The sequence below is a fragment of the Elgaria multicarinata genome, chromosome 20 (assembly GCF_023053635.1).
Source record: "Elgaria multicarinata webbii isolate HBS135686 ecotype San Diego chromosome 20, rElgMul1.1.pri, whole genome shotgun sequence".
Classification (NCBI taxonomy): Eukaryota; Metazoa; Chordata; class Lepidosauria; order Squamata; family Anguidae; genus Elgaria; species Elgaria multicarinata.
The window spans coordinates 18,053,837-18,069,656 of record NC_086190.1 but is presented as its reverse complement, the minus strand read 5'-3'; the positions used below and the strand labels follow the sequence as shown (position 1 = coordinate 18,069,656).

The 15,820-nt window shown below is 50.7% G+C and overlaps 1 protein-coding gene across 2 annotated transcripts in view; it reads right to left on the bottom strand.

The window, feature by feature from the left end:
• Window positions 1–1,211: 1,211 nt before the first annotated feature.
• CAPZB (capping actin protein of muscle Z-line subunit beta) overlaps window positions 1,212–15,820 on the bottom strand; it is a 66,550-nt gene continuing 51,941 nt past the window's right edge. The window contains exons 6-10 of one of the 2 annotated variants that reach the window (XM_063145486.1): window positions 14,555–14,671; window positions 7,965–8,030; window positions 6,065–6,141; window positions 5,298–5,410; window positions 1,774–1,859 (exon numbers count right to left, since the gene is read on the bottom strand). In XM_063145486.1, the coding sequence (XP_063001556.1) occupies window positions 5,308–5,410; window positions 6,065–6,141; window positions 7,965–8,030; window positions 14,555–14,671 (363 nt within the window). In that variant the 3' untranslated portion in view covers window positions 1,774–1,859; window positions 5,298–5,307. Of the gene's footprint in view, window positions 1,860–5,297; window positions 5,411–6,064; window positions 6,142–7,964; window positions 8,031–14,554; window positions 14,672–15,820 lie in introns of both variants that reach the window. The other variant, XM_063145487.1, reaches the window with a different exon arrangement.

Sequence of the window (15,820 nt, the reverse complement as noted above, 5' to 3'; positions counted from 1 at the left end):
CCTGGTTTAAGGCGATTTCTGACACGCGTAACATGTATCGCACATCTTCCACCAGCTAAAGGCTGAGCGTCCAAAGCCTCAGATTTAATCCCTGGCGTTTTACCAGTGAGAACAGCGGTGTTGCACCTCATACATGTCGCCCGAATTCCGGCACCCCGGCTTTCCTGCCCCCCTTTTTGTGCATTGCCCCCTCATTCTCAAGAGTCTGTTACTGCTGGTAAGACCTTTAACGGAGCCCCCCGAAAATGGATTTCAGGGGGAAAGAAGTTAAAAACCCCGGGGCAGGCTACAAAGACCTCAAGTTGCAGGTAATGGGAAAGTGTCTGCCTGAAACGCGTAGAAACCCTTTGCTAGTCAACACCGGACAATGCTGGGCTGGGTGGATAATAGTCTATTGTGGCAGAAGATATCTTCCTATGTTGATTTTATTACTAGAAGGTAAGATATTCCCGGCGTTGCTCGGGTGCCCGAATGACGTTAATCTGCTTCCTTCGGCTCATTGCTGATGCTGCTTCTGGCTGTTCTCTCAGCCCGAGGGACGGAATCTATTCTGGAGAAGACCTGTGGGGCCGGGGCCCGATGGCAGAATAAGACCAGCGTGTTGTTAGCTTGGAGCTGTTACTGCCAGTAATGAAGGTTTAGGACGCGGGTTTCCACTTTTCACAATGGGGAAAAAACGGCAGCCAAGATTGTGGGGAAGGAGGCGGAGCCCAGGAAAGGAGGCGTGGCCATCTGGGGAACACCAGAGGGCCAGATTTGGCCCCAACACCCGACGTCCTGCACCCCCGTGCTAATAATTGCTGCCATCACGCACCAACCGATGGGGAGGAGGCAAAAACGGCTCACGGCTCAACACGGTTTTCATTTTTTTGCAATTTATTTCCTTTTTTTTTTCCCCGTTTAAGTATGGAGGCTCAAGTATAAGATGTCGATTCAATTTTTAAGCGTTACAAATTTAAAAAAAAAAAACACAACCAAAAATAACCAGTCCTTTTTTTTTTTTTTTGCGTTCCATAGAAATCAAAACAGCAAGGAGAAGAAGAAGAAGGGGGGAAAAAGCACCTCACCATTCCCAAATCAGAAAGCGGGACTCGGAAAATTTCTCACGGATCAGGACTTGGGGAGGGGGGGCACCCTTCTGCACCCCCACCCTGCAGCCTCCCACTTCCCAGACATCCCCAAACATACATGGAACACATTTCCCAGGGTACTTTTCTTCCTCTTTCACACACCACAGTATTTAATAAAGGTTTTTTTTGTTTTGTTTTACATTTTTTACACCAATGTAACAAAAGATGGAAAGAGATCCGGGAGACAAAAAGAATGACTGGTGGTCTTATGCCTATAAATGTTGGGGGCAGGAGAAAAGGAAGGGGGAAAAGTGTGTGTGGGGTGGGGTGGGGGAAAGACCCCCAAACCCACCTCCACAGATTTCTCTACAGAAATGCTTTGCGAGGTTTTGATAAAAAGGTGATGCAAATTAAGCCGCAAGACACGGGAAAAAAGTTTATACAGCTTTATTCGTCGGAGGGCGGGGGCGTGAAGGTGAGGCAGAGCTCGTGAGTGGAAGGGTATCGTACGTAGGAAGGTGACGGAGAATAAAAACCGGTGGCAGGCGGGTGGAAGGGTGCCAGGGAGAGAAAGGAAGAAGAAAGGGGGGAAAAAAGATGTTTTCTAAGAAAAGGAATCTAATGAGTGCATGTCATGTCTCGTTAGCATCCTCAATGGAGTATTTGCTTTTGTGTGTGTGTGTGTGTGTGTGTGTTTCGTTTTAACTTTGCTGCTTTCTCTTCAAAGCCTCCACCAAGTCGTTCTTCAGAGCTTCTTGCTTTGATTTGTCCGCGAACGTCTGCACAGACCTAGGGGGGGAAGAAAAGAGGCGGACGGGTTGAAATAAAAAAGAGAGGCGGACGAAGGACTCCTTGGGGTGGAAACAGGAGGCGTTCGCTCCTCGTGTTGGCAGGGGGAGAGAAGAAAAAGAAGTCTAAAACGTGTTTGCCTGGCGCTAAGGCTGAAGTCTGGGAACACCCTCAAGCTGAGGTTGGATGCCCCAAATATGCCACCACCCTGGCTGTGAACCCAGCAGTCCTAATGCTCCTTCCCCGGGGTGTTGGGAGAACGAGAACACAACAAACGCAACCCGCCGAGATCAAACCAAGGCTCGGATCCTGACAGGCCCACAGTCACCAATCTTGGCCTGGGTTCGCATGAGCGCGGAGGGAGAATGAGCCACAGTGGCGTACGTGAACGCCAGGGCGCTGGTTGTCGTAACGTCCGAACCTGGCCGGGATGGTTTACAAACCACCCTGAACCTTGCGGCTTGCTCTAGGGCGGCTATCGGTTTGTAAACCAGTCCGGCTACCCACCTTCGCCGGGTTCAAACGTCACGACAACCCATGCCTAGCGTGGAAAAAATTATCCTAATACGGCTACTTGCCATCGGCACTCAGGGGAGAGGGAAAAGAAACCTCGGTGCGTTATTTTGCCCTTGCTATCGTGCCAGACCGCCGTTGTGTCACCTCCTGATATTTATTTCATTTCTTAACTGGGAGGCGAACTTACTGCCAAGCAAAAGGCCGCCATCTTTAGCTGGGTTCCAAAGAGGGGTTTTGTGTTCTGAAGCTTTTGGACTTCGGTTTTTGGACAAGTTGCTCTCGACTCCCTTTAAGTCTCACCAATTTAGCTTCTGGGAAATGACTGTCTTGTGGCCAGCCATGGGCAACCCCGCCTCCATGGCAGCCATTGTGTGAGAGAGCCCACAACACACTGTCAAAATCCCAAATGTGCCTGCCGACCCAAAAAGTCAGTGGGCTCTGAGCATGCCTTGTGTGCGTTACCAGCCAGCCTTATTTATGAATCTTACAGGGGCCCAGATTCCTCTGTCTTCCTCTAGCAACTGCTGTCTATCTAGAGCTACTTCTGAAAAACCGCTGATAGACTGATCCATCCACAGGAATTTGCCTGCTATTATCTGACATTAAGACACCACCCAAGGGAGAATTCGCTGGTCCTGTTGCACCTTCTTAGATATCCCCATCAGGAACAACTTCAGAAGGAGAGTTTGGTGGTTTTCGTGGAAGAAACAAACCGGCACGTGTGGGTTTTTTTCCCCCCAGCAACATTATTACGGCTATTTCGGTAAGTTAAGAGTGCTTTTCCATGCAAAGCTTCTTGAGAATTTCTGGCGGACACGGCTCCAGAGGATTCCTGCGGCAACGTCCGGCGCGTACGTTGTGGAAGGTTAAATTAGCCAGAGGTTAGTCAGTCTCCCATGCAGACCTGAGCAGTTACAACTCAGAAGGAGCAGCAGTTTTAGAAGGTTGGGGGAAGAAGCAATTATTTCTTCAAAAGGGAGACGGCACGGCATGTAAGAGCAGGGATTAACTCACACTCCAAAGGTGGGTGAGGCTGTCCGGGGAGTATTAATTTTGGTTTCTGGAAGGGCTGCAACCGGCCCCCGGAGTGTTTCCATTTTGCCCCTCGCACAGGCAGGTAAAGGAACGAAACGGATATGAACGGCGTTAGAGAATCAAACTTCCTGGAACTCTGCTCCTCTGCTCCTATGACTGAATTTCCCAACTATCCACTGACGTCCGCCATTTGCGGCAAGGCTTGTGTGCACTCCCTGATTCAAGGAAGGGCCGGGGGGGGGGGGGCGGGGAAGGGGGGAATCATAGATGTTGGTTTCCGTTTAAAAAGAGACCGAGCAAGTTTCCAGGTGCTGACGTCTTTCCCCAACAGGGTGTCCTCCAGAACGAGTGGACTGCAATTCCCATTATTAACCAGGTTGGTTGAGAATGATGGAAGTTGCAGTCCAATTGTGAGGACACCCGGTTGTGGAAGACTGCCGGAAGAGAAACGCAGGGGCAGTTCTGCAGCGAGATGCGACTAAATTTGAGTATAACCCTGCAAAAATCCGCAGGGAAGAGGATTTAAGGGTTGGATGCAGGACTCGGGACCTGAGATCATCTCAGATTACATTCATCTCTTTTCAAGCAAGTTTCTGGTCCTCATGGCTGGCAGGATAAAGCTTTTGACCATTTGGGGGTAAAGCCTGCCGCAATCTCAAAAGGGAGATTTCACGGAGGTGGAATTTTAGCACCACATGGGGCTCCTTTCCCCTCACAAGATTAGCTAAGGATGCGTGTTTGGGCACAGAAAAGTCCTGCGACTCCCAGCATGGCTGCCTGGGGCATACTGAGAATTGCAGGACTTTAGTCTGTCTGAACACGCCATAGGATTGCACTCTAAATAAATCAAGTCCGTTGAAAATGGTCCGGAAGCTTCAGCTGGTACAAAACAGGGCAGCCCGTTTACTAACAGGGACTGGCTGGCGAGATCACATTACGCCAGTCCTTTTCCAGCTTCATTGGCTGCCAGTCCAGGTCCGGGCCCGATTCAAAGTGCTGGTACTAACATACAAAGCCCTAAACGGTTTGGAGCCAGGTTATTTGAAGGAACGCCTCCTCTCATATGTACCTGCCCGGAATTTAAGATCATCTACAGGGGCCCTTCTCCGTGAGCCCCTGCCAAAGGAAGTGAGGCAGGTGGCTACTAGGAGCAGGGCCTTCTCCGCTGTGGCACCCTGGCTGTGGAACGAGCTCCCCAGAGAGGTCCGCCTGGCGCCTACACTGTACTCCTTTCGTCGCCAGCTGAAGACCTTTGTATTCTCTCAGCATTTTAACACTTAATTTTAACTAAAATTTAAATTTTACGGTTTTAACTCTGTATTTTAATCTTATATCAATTTTGCTGCGTGGTTCTTATCCTGGTTGTGCTTTTTATACTGTATTTTGTATTTTGTGCTTTTAACGTGTTGGTTGTTTTGTGATGGTTTTAATTTTTGTGAACCGCCCAGACAGCTTCGGCTATTGGGCGGTATAAAAAAATGTAATAGATAAATAAATAAATAAATCAAGTCAGGTCAAATAAGCCAGGCTCCTTTGGAGAATAGTAGCAGCGTTTCCATGCAGAGTACACACAGCCCTGATCGCTGGCTCTTGTGTTTCCTTGCCCCACCAGTAAACAAAACCACACACACAATCCTCAACATTACAAGTGCAAGGAACTGCAAACGGGGGGCAGGAAGAGCAAAATGCAAGGCTTGGAAGAGAGCCCTCAATTATTATTATTATTATTTATTATTAAACCAGATCAGTATCCCGCCAGAGTTAGGGGTTAGTTTGTGTGAAGGCAGAACTGAGCATGCTCAGGTAAAAGCCGCTTTCTCTCGGCCAAGGTGAGTGTCGTTTTAGTGCCCAGTGGTGCACCTCGCAGGCCAGTTTTGGGAGGGGTACCTGGCCTGGCCTAGTTATCCGGCTGAATGTACATCTGGCGTTGGGTCAACACCTGGGAGAGCTCCCTCTGCAACTGCTTATACTTTTGGTTGTCGGGAATAGCATCAATAGATCTAGAGAGAGAGAGAGAGCAGGTGCGGAAACGGAAGAGGAGGGGAGAGAACAGGTCAGAAAAGTCCAGAAGAAGACGCGGAAGCAGGGTTCCAGGAGTCGCTGACGTTGCAAATGAGAACACATAAGCTGGAGAAATCAGGGGGGTGGGAGCGGATCCAGGCAACCGCCCCACTGAAGGAGGACGTATTCCTTCCAAAATTCAGAAATCAATTTGACGATGTAGCTGAGAGAGGGCAGGCAGGCGGCTGCCAGAAAAGGAAGCGAGCTACCGAGTCACACAAAGAGCTTCTTGAGTGAGGAAGTGTTCTGCGCTACCCTAAAGCTTCCCACCTGGCCTTCACACCATCAGGGTGGGAATTTAAAGGGGAGAGAGGGGGGAAATAAGTGAGCCGGGACACCATAAATGAGAGGGCCGTTGCAAAATGCCAGCTACAACTTATGGGGTGTTTTGTTTTGGTTTTCGGCAAGGCAGGGAGGGACTCGGGCACCACGGGACCAGCCCCCACATGTGCCACGTTCCCCGAAGACAGGTTTAAAAAACACGGAGAAAAGATTTCGCGGGAAACCCACATGATTCCAGCTCAACAGGGCTGCCAGGAGTTGTTCTTCACATAAAGGGAGGAGGGAAGAAAAGAAGTGGTTCATCCATTTACCTCAGCCCGTTGACAATGTCCTTTGTTTTCCCAAAATAAATCTCATTCAGCGTACTCCTGATTTTATTCTCCATGTCCTAGAAGGGCGGGAAAAAGAGAGAAGAGGAGAAATCAGTTGCCCTCTGTTGCCCCCCCCCTCCCCACTTTAGGTCCGGGGCGTAGAGACAGAAAGTTCCAAGCAGGCCCACAAGAGGGCAGCACACGCCCGGGGAAGGAGGCGCCCATTTCAGACCGGCCAGGAACTACACCCCGAGTTCGGGCCAGCTTCGGCCTCCCCGAATCTGTTTGGTTTGGGGTTTAACCCGAATCTCCACGGCCCAACCAGGGTGCTTTAAAGCTAAGAGGGCGTGCTGACTCAGGATCTCTTTAGCTGCTTAAAGCGTAACTAATGAACTAACTAATCACTCTTGCTTAACGCAGAGAGAACTTCAGGGACAGGAGAAGAGCCCTGAGTCTGGATCTGACCAAGGGCGCACCTCTGCCAGAGTTCTGCTCACACAGTGGCCACGCGGACGGAAAACCCACAAGCAGGACTTGAGTGCAACAGCACCCTCCCGCCCATGTTCCCCAGAAACTGGTGTACACGGCCTCTGATCCTGGAGGCAGCACAGAGCTATCAGGACTAGAAGCCTTGGGTAGACTTTCTCCTCCAAGAATGAGTCCAGCCCCCTTTTAAAGCCATCCAAATTGGTGGCCATGACTACGTCTTCTGGCAGCCTTCCTCAACCTGGGGCGCTCCAGATGTGTTGGACTACAACTCCCAGAATGCCCCAGCCAGCTGGCTGGGGCATTCTGGGAGATGCAGTCCAACACATCTGGAGCGCCCCAGGTTGAGGAAGGCTGCTCTAGGGCAAATAAAAAATCCCCTTGAAGCTAGATAAAAGAGTTGTGAGTGAGAAGTACTTCTTCCAATCAATTTCTCCCTCAATTGTTACCACCAGAAAGACAGCTTCAATTCCCCCTCTTCCCTCCTCCTCCCTTTTTCCTCGTGTGCCGTGTGTTTTTAGACGGTAAGCCTGCGGGCAGGGGCGGTCTCCGTTTCACGGAAGATACGTCAGCCGCCCTGGCAGCCCTTTTCAGCTGAGGAGCGGGATAAAAATACTTGAAAATAAATAAGACGGATTTAAAAATAAAATGAGAATTGCCAACGGATGGACGGACACGGTCACAAATAAGATGCCTTCCCCTCCCTGTGCCCTTCAAATCTGTCCCAGCCTTGGGAATTACGGCGGAAGCCAAGGGACACGATAGAGAGAAGTTCTACAGTGTGCACTGACATTTTCGGAAAGGGAAAGGGCAGTGCTAGACGCCGGAGCGTGACCTTTTAAAAAAGAGAAAGAGACTCCACAAAAATAACTGACCCATAACCAGATATGTGAGAAATGGGTTGAAAGGCCGTCACAGTTATGCTGCACTGGACCAGGAGCCAAAAAAAACCCTCCTGTTGAACCAGCGAAAACGACACAGAACAGTTGGGTCAATTGGCAGACAAGGCAGTGCGGTGTAGTGGTTAGAGCATTGGACTGGGACTCCGGGTTCTAGCCTCCACTCAGCCACAAAAGCTCACTGGGGGACTTTGCGCCAGTCACCGACTCTCAGTCTGACCTACCTCACAGGGGTGTTGTGAGAATCGAATGGAGAGGAGGAGGGGGGTCAGGAACGTCACCTCGAGCTCCTCAGAGGAGGCCGGATAAAAATGAAACTGCTGCTCCTCCTCCTAGAAAATAGTCTTTGGGCTGGTTTTGATCCACAGGCTGCTGGTTGCAGACTAGGGAGGTAAGAGGACGTGAGTTCGGGAGCAAAGGGGGATTTACGCTGCACATGACGATGCAACTCGGCCGTGCAGGGGCCTTGGCGATTGGGACGGTTAGCCCCGGGGCAGAAGGGGCACCAGACCTACCTCTACCAAGCGGCCAATGTTGGCTATGTGCGGAGAAGAATCGCTCACAGTCTCGTCTTTTTCCATCTGCAAAGGGGAGGAAGGCAGAGCAGATGAAACGGAAGACGCCCGTGGATGAGGGCACCGCTGCCGCCGCCCAGGGGTGGCCGTTCGCACCTCGTTTTATTACCGACCTTTGTAAAAGACTCCTTTCCAGAGCAGACCCACAAGCACCTTCCTAAAAACAAGGGAACTGAACCAGATCTGAACTGCATCAGTTGTTCGGTTCTGGTCCGTCCTGAGCCTGGACTAAGTTCTGGTGCTTTTGAGCAGAAGCGGTTTTTCAGCTCTTCTGTATATTTTTTTTAAAAACGGTTTTGTCGTAAGCCGCCTTGGGTCTTGTTTTGTTTTTTAAGAGAAAGTCGACTATCCAACAGTAATAATAATAATAATAATAGTAACGAACTCAGCAAAGGCAGAGGAATCATAAAAATGTAAGAAGAGCCCTGATGCTGGCTCAAACCCAGGGTCCATCTAGTCCAGCACTCTGTTCACAGAGTGGCCAGGCAGCCATCGGCCGGGGATGAACAAGCAGGACATGGTGCAACAGCACCCTCCTGCCCATGTTCCCCAGCAACTGGGGCACCCAGGCTTACTGCCTCGGATACTGGAGACAGCACACAACCATCAGGGCTAGTAGCCGTGATAGCCTTTGCCAGTCTCCAGTAGCAACTCGCACAGAGCCGCAACCTGCCTCCGGACACACCGGCAAGAGAGAGTGAGCGTCCATGCGAGGAACAGCCTTCCCACTCGGGCTTCTCTCCCCAGGAACCAGGGCTCAGGGTTCAAGACGGCAAGGCCGTGCGAGGCTCTGTGGGACGGGAGCCTGGCACGCTCTCGTCCGATGGCCTGGAGCAGCTCCGCCAACCTGCCTCCACGGGACGCCCTGAAGGCCCGGGGGAGCCCTTTGCAGTACCTCCCCCCACTCCCGCCCCGCACCAGCCAAGTGTGTCTGACGAGCCTGATGGGGCGTGAAATTTAGCCAAGAGCCTTCAAGGCAAGACGCGACCCGCACAACAGGAGGGTGCCAGCTCCAATTAGCCGGCCCGGGTTGTTTTTGAAAATACAAAAGGCAGCTAGCAGAGAGATTAAGGGCCTTCGTGAGGCTTTATTCGGGGTTTTTGCACTGGAAGAGAATGCCGAAACAGACGAGGTTGTGGGGCCCTGCGGCAAATGGGGGGGGGGACTTGCCCTGGTTCTCAAGCCGTCCCCCCCCCAAACCTCTTCACCCTGCCCCACCTCCACACCTGGATGGCTTGTTGGCAGGAGCCCTGGGAGCTAAAAGCAGGAGCCCTCTCCCGTAAAGCGCAGGCATGCTCAAACCGCTGCAAAGGGCGCTGCAGAAACGGAGACATTTCGAAGTGTCCCGGGTGGTCCGAGGGGCCACTTTTTTTAAAAAAAAAGAAGCCCTCGCATTCTCCCTCACTGACCCACGTCCCTCTGCCCCAAAACTAGAGGGCGCCTCGCCCACACCAAGTCCCGTAAGTCCTGAAATAGTCCCGGCAATGATGCTGAGATCAAAGGAGTTTATTCCGGCACCTTGAAATCGTGGACACGGACCGGTTCCGGTGGTCCGTCAAGACCAACACGGTCTCCTTTCCAAGGCCTTCTGGAGCCCTGCTGCTTCAAAAATCCCCGGGGGGTTTCAGTATGAGCGCCTTTGCGCCTCCAAAGCAGGTGCCCTATCCCAGAGCTATGGATTCTTCCCTGGAAGCAGCAGCCGGCTTCCACCACTTGGCCCATCTCACCGGCAGTCGCTCAGCCACGAAACCGGGAACCCTCTGACCTGGAAGACCGAATCCGGGACGCTTCTGCACCCGCGACTGATTTGGACGGACACGCCGGAATCGTGCCCACGCATCTACCCCTCCAGTCCGGCGAGTGTGCGAGCCCATACGCACCACACGAGAGAAACGCAAGCGCCGTCCAGTCCGTGCTACTTCAACACAAAGGCAGGCATTCCATAACTGGCAACGGCCCAAGACAAAAACGGCGTGCAGTCCTCTTCACAGAATCCTAGAAGAGTAGAATTGGAAGGGGCCTCTAAGGCCCTCGAGTCCAACCCCCTGCTCAGTGCAGGAATCCACCCTAAAACATCCCAGACAGAGGGTTGTCCAGCTGCCTCTTGAAAGCCTCTAGTGTGGGAGAGCCCACAACCTCCCTAGGTCATGGGGTCCATTGTCATACCGCTCTAATAGTCAGGACATTTTTCCTGATGTTTTGTCAAACTGCTCTAACAGTCAGGAAGTTTTTCCTGATGTCCAGCCGGAATCTGGCTTCCTGTCACTTCAGCCCGTTATTCCGTGTCCTGCACTCTGGGAGGATTGAGAAGAGATCCTGGCCCTCCTCTGTGGGACAACCTTTCAAGCATTTGAAGAGTGCTCTCATGTCTCCCCTCAATCTCCTCTTCTCCAGGCTAAACATGCCCAGTTCTTTCAGTCTCTCTTCATAGGGCTTTGTTTCCAGATGCCTGATCATCCTGGTTGCCCTCCTCTGAACACTAGGGTGTTGCTTCCACTAGGTCTCTCTAGTGGAAGCAACCCCCTCCCCCCGCCTGCTCCTCCCAATTCCCACCCCACCGTGCCTCTGCTCTTCGTTTCATCCTAAGACCACATCTGGAACTCTACGGGACGGTCCTCAACATGAAAGCGAAACCCGGTGAAAACAGACTGGCGGGTTTCCCAATCGAAAACCCCGGCCCTCGCCAGAGGATTTGGCCTACAACTCCCATCCGCCCTTAGCGAGCCCAGCAAGGGATGGTGGGAGCTGCCGGCCGAAACATCTGGAGGGCCGCAATATGTACCAGCAAGAAAAACAAGAGCAGCAACGACAGGGCCGTCTGCAGAGTTCAGGTGCCGAATTTTGGGAGGGGAGAATATTCACGCAGCTTCCCTTCCTGATAGCCGGCCGTCGGCCGTAAGACTGTGACTAATCTGGCCGGGTGGCTTTTTAATGGCTCGTCGCGTCAGAAACGGCCCCCGGGGTTTCATGCCTTGCGTGCCGCTCGCACGGGTGATGACGGAGGTAAGAATCCCCTTTTGTTAAGGAGGCCGGGGAGAGAGAGAGAGAGAAGGGAACGACAAGTCCAACCAAACAAGGGATTCTCCATTCAGTTCATTTATTACAGACAATAACCAGCGTATAAACGAGGGTTGGGAATGCAAGCCAAGGTGCATCTAGGACAGACGGTCCCGTCGGGCCTGTGTTTTCGTTGGCTGCGGTCCGGTTGCGGCTGGAGTCACTCTCTCACACAGACGTACACACACCGCCCAGCGGCCTGTGCTTCACAGCGATGATTTGGAGCGTTCGAGAAGCTCCAGAATCAAATATTTACACAGGTCACTGCAACCCAGGCAAAGTTAACGAGAAACAGCGTACGACTGCATTAAAAGCATAATCTTCCAAGGCTTGTTGTTTCTCTCTCTCTCTCCAGAATTGATTTCTTTTGTTAAAGAGAACACCTCAAGATTTCAGAGCGACCGTGTAGGACCAGACCAAAAATCCATCTCATGAAGCCACACACCTCCAGCTAAGCCTGCAAGGGTGGCTTGAAGAGGCCGTTTTGCCTGCCAGCATCTGGGATTCAGAGGTCAAGGGGCTTCCAAAGGAAGAGCTTCCAGACCGAGTCTGCTCCACGGACTTCGCCTGATCGCCTCTCGATCAGCTGCCACAGCGAGCGAATTCCATCAGTTCATTATGCTTGGTGTGAAGTGGTGGCATTTGGGGGCTGGGGTCCGTGGGTCTGTCCGTGTGAACATACTGCCAATTCCATGGGACAACTAGGAACGTTATCAACAGGAGAACGGGGAAAGGCTTGGTACCTACCCCAGCCTGCCCTTCCCTGGCGTCTCCAGATCTGTTGGACTACAACTCCCATCGCTCCCAATGATGGAAATGGCAGTCCAACACAACCGGAGGGCACCAGGCTGGGGAAGGCCGTCCCACACTACGCATAGTTTGATACGTATCTATCATGCCCACCACACACTCCCTTAGTTGACCCATCACCATCAGAACCTCACCGTCATCTCATTTCTATACTGCCCAAAAGCCGAAGTGGTTCACAAGAATTAAAACCATAAAGTGAAGCTTAAAGTACAAAACATGGAAACTTAACCCACAATATAAAACCACAACTGGAATAAAAATTATTATTATTATTATTATTATTATTATTATTATTATTATTATTATTATTATCATCATCATCACTTTCTAATATTATTGTTGTTAATATTATTAACAACATTCCTGCATTGAGCAGGGGGTTGGACTAGATGGCCTTGCAGGCCCCTTCCAGCTCTACTATTCTAGGATTCTATGATGCTAGAATAGAAGGCATATATTTCTCTGTGCCTTCGACAACAGCGTCAGCTAAGGGTAGCGTGTCTCCTCGGAATGAATGCGTAGAGGTGGTCATGGGCTGGAGGAGGAAAAGCAAACTGAAGCTGAATCCAGACAAGACGGAGGGGCTCGCTGTCAGAGGCCGCAACCTGGGTTTGGAGGTGTGTCAACCGGTTCTGGATGGGGTTACACTCCCCTTGAAAGACTGTGATCGCAGCTTGGGGGTGCTTCTGGATCCCTCGCTCCAAATAACAGCCCAGATAGAGGCGATGGCCAGGAGTACCTACTATCCGCTTCAGCTGATACGCCCGCTGCGCCCCTTCCTGGAGTCGGAAGACCTAAAGACGGTTGTGAGGCAGGTGGCTACTAGGAGGAGGGCTTTCTCCGCTGTGGCACCCCGGTTGTGGAACGAGCTCCCCAGAGAGGTCCGCTTGGCGCCTACACTGTACTGCTTTCGTCGCCAGCTGAAGACCTTTTTATTCACTCAGTATTTTAACACTTAATTTTAACTTAAATTTAAATTTTACTGTTTTAACTCTGTATTTTAATCCTATATCAACTTTGCTGTGTGGTTTTATCCTGGTTGCGCTTTTTATACTGTATTTCGTAATTGTGTTTTAAACTGTTGGGTGTTTTACTGTGGTTTTAATTTTTGTGAACCGCCCAGAGAGCTTCGGCTATTGGGCGGTATAAAAATGTAATAAATAAATAAATAAATAAATAAATTGTGCATACGCTGGTAACTTCGAGGCTCGACTTCTGCAATGCGCTCTACATGGGGCTACCTTTGTGCCTAGTCTGGAAATCTCAACTAGTTCAAAATATGGCAGCCAGGTTGGTCACCGGTACGTCTAGGGGTGAGCATATTACCCCAACATTAAAATCACTCCACTGGCTGCCAATTAGTTTCCGGGCAAAGTACAAAGTGTTGGTTATTACCTTTAAAGCCCTACATGGTTTTTTGGTCCCGGCTACCTGCAGGATCGCCTTCTCCCGTACAATGCGCCCCGCACGCTCAGGTCCTCTGGGAAGAACTTCCTTCAGCCAGCCAAAACTAGACTGATAGTTATTACCCAGAGGACCTTTTCCTCTGCTGCTCCCAGATTGTGTAATGGCCTGCCGGAGGAAATTCGTCAACCCAGTGAAATTTTAGAATGTTTTAAAGATGTTTTAATCATGTATGGTATGTTTTTAATCAGTGTTTTTAATCAGTGTTTAATGTGTATTTTATATCATGGTTTTATACTGTTTGTTTTATACTTTGAAAGGTTTTAGTTCTTGTGAACCGCCCAGGGAGCTTCGGCTGTTGGGTGGTATAAAAATGCAATAAATAATAATAAAATTATTATTATTATACTCTTCTTCTACTATTAATTTTTTTTACTATTATTATTGTTTATTACACTATATTCTATTATTATTATTATTATTATTGTTGTTGTTGTTGTTGTATTTTATTCTTCATACATCATTAGCAAAATCTCAGCCAACTTTCTCAGAAAAAAGAAAAAAGAAACCCAGAAACCCAACAGGGCTTGCGGCAAAATAAAAGCGTGCTAAAAGACGTAAAAACCATTCAAAGCAGCCCAAAACGATCCCGAAAAAAAGACCGCGGCCCCGTCCCGTCTACAAATCCCAGGCACACGACACCGTCTCCTCAGAGGGAAGGTCTCCCAAGTGTCCTGGAGCATTTCGCGTCGCCCCGTCCTTTTCTGAGATGGGAGGAAAGGGGTGGCTACGAAATGGTCAGAGCTTCAGCTATGGGGCGGCACAGAAGTAGAATGGATGAATTAATTAATTAATAAACATAAAGTCATGAGTTAAATCACCTCTAACAGTAAATAAGGTTGTGCTGAATCCTGAACTTCATCGTTCCAGTGTAGAGTAACAAGGCTCCATTTTCCTATTAAAAAAACCCACACTGACGGATCGTCCCTCTCTGACTCTAATCACATTAGTTCATTTCATCACCCCAAAACCTCATATACCCAAATCGGGGGGATTTAAGCCTCTTTCGCTTGCGACTTCTTGCGATACAAGCAGCTGTCAGTGACTGAGCAGCCATTCCCACATCATCCGCTGGTACTAGAACACGCTTTGGCTTTAACGCCGATTTACGCTGCTCCATCCTTGCATTGCGGCTTTGGGAATGTGATACGGAACGGGCGTGTCGAAAGCGCATCCGTCGGGCGGGCGGGCCCTCGTACCTGTCTGGTGAGGCTGCCTCCAAGGTTCATTGTGCCGGAACCGGTCTTGTTCGTCTGCAGCCACAACATCACTGTAGACGTCAGCTTGTAATGGGCGGTGCGACCGCTGGATTTTTCCTGGGTGGGGGGGGGAGAGAAGTCGCATGAAGGGACCGACGCTCTTGAAATGCACTGCCGTCAAAGGCTCGCTGCCCCTCCACCCTGAGCTCAAGGTGGCGCTCCGCGCCATCTCGCCTCCCTCCAGGGTGCCAGATGAAACATTCTCAAAGCCAGCCGCCCACTCAAATTTGCAGCAGCTTCATAGCGTGGCCTTCCTCAGCCCATCTTTTGACGACTGAGAAGAGGGGCCCATCCCCACGGAGCCAGAGTGAGGCCAGAAAGAGGCACAACAGCCCTGAAAAATCGCCCCACTGAAACGGGCCATGGAACAAGCAGAGCGACAAACATGTCGCCAAGTTAGGCACAGGCACATACTGACCTGGTTCGCACAGCATGATAATCCAGAGTACGGGTTGAGTGTGGATTGTCGTTGGACTGTGGGTTGTTGTGTTGTGTGAACCCAGCTGCACTACCAAAGCGTAGTTTGTCCACCACAAACAACCCACGTGTCACAACCCAACAACAAACCCTTCTCATCGTGGGCTGTCCGTGGTTAAGAAACCATGGTTTGTTCACACACCACCACAACCCACGATTCAACGACAACACACGCTCAACCCGTACTCCGGCTTGCTGTGCTGTGTGAACCCAGCCCCCGTTTGCTGCATCGACAGCCTGCCTTTCTTCATCCATAGAGTTCCCCACTGCCTACACATGGCTTTTCCCCAGGGCTGTCTCCCAATGAAGGACACTTTGTGGCACCCTTCCCAAAACCGGCACGCTCCAGATGTGTTGGATTACATCTGCCCCGTCGAAAGGGAGTTGCGGTCCAAAACATCTGGGGGAGTGTTAATGTGAGTTACGAAAGAAGAAAGAGCTCACTTGGAACAAGACAAAAATAAAAAGAGGATGCATGCAAAGGTCACAGAGAGGTGGGGACCTCCCAAAAGGAAGACCTTGCCACCTGCAGCCAGCCTGAACCCCACAGGAGGAGGACTGAATACAAATCATGTGCCCCCCCACCCACCCATCGCCATGGATCTAGCTAGGACCCAGGAGAGGCGGACACCTCCAATGTCAGTGGGGCGGTGAATCCATTCCGGGTTCCAGTCAGAACTCTAAAAGAAGCTTGGATTGCTTCTGACAGGTTTTGACTGAAACCCGGAG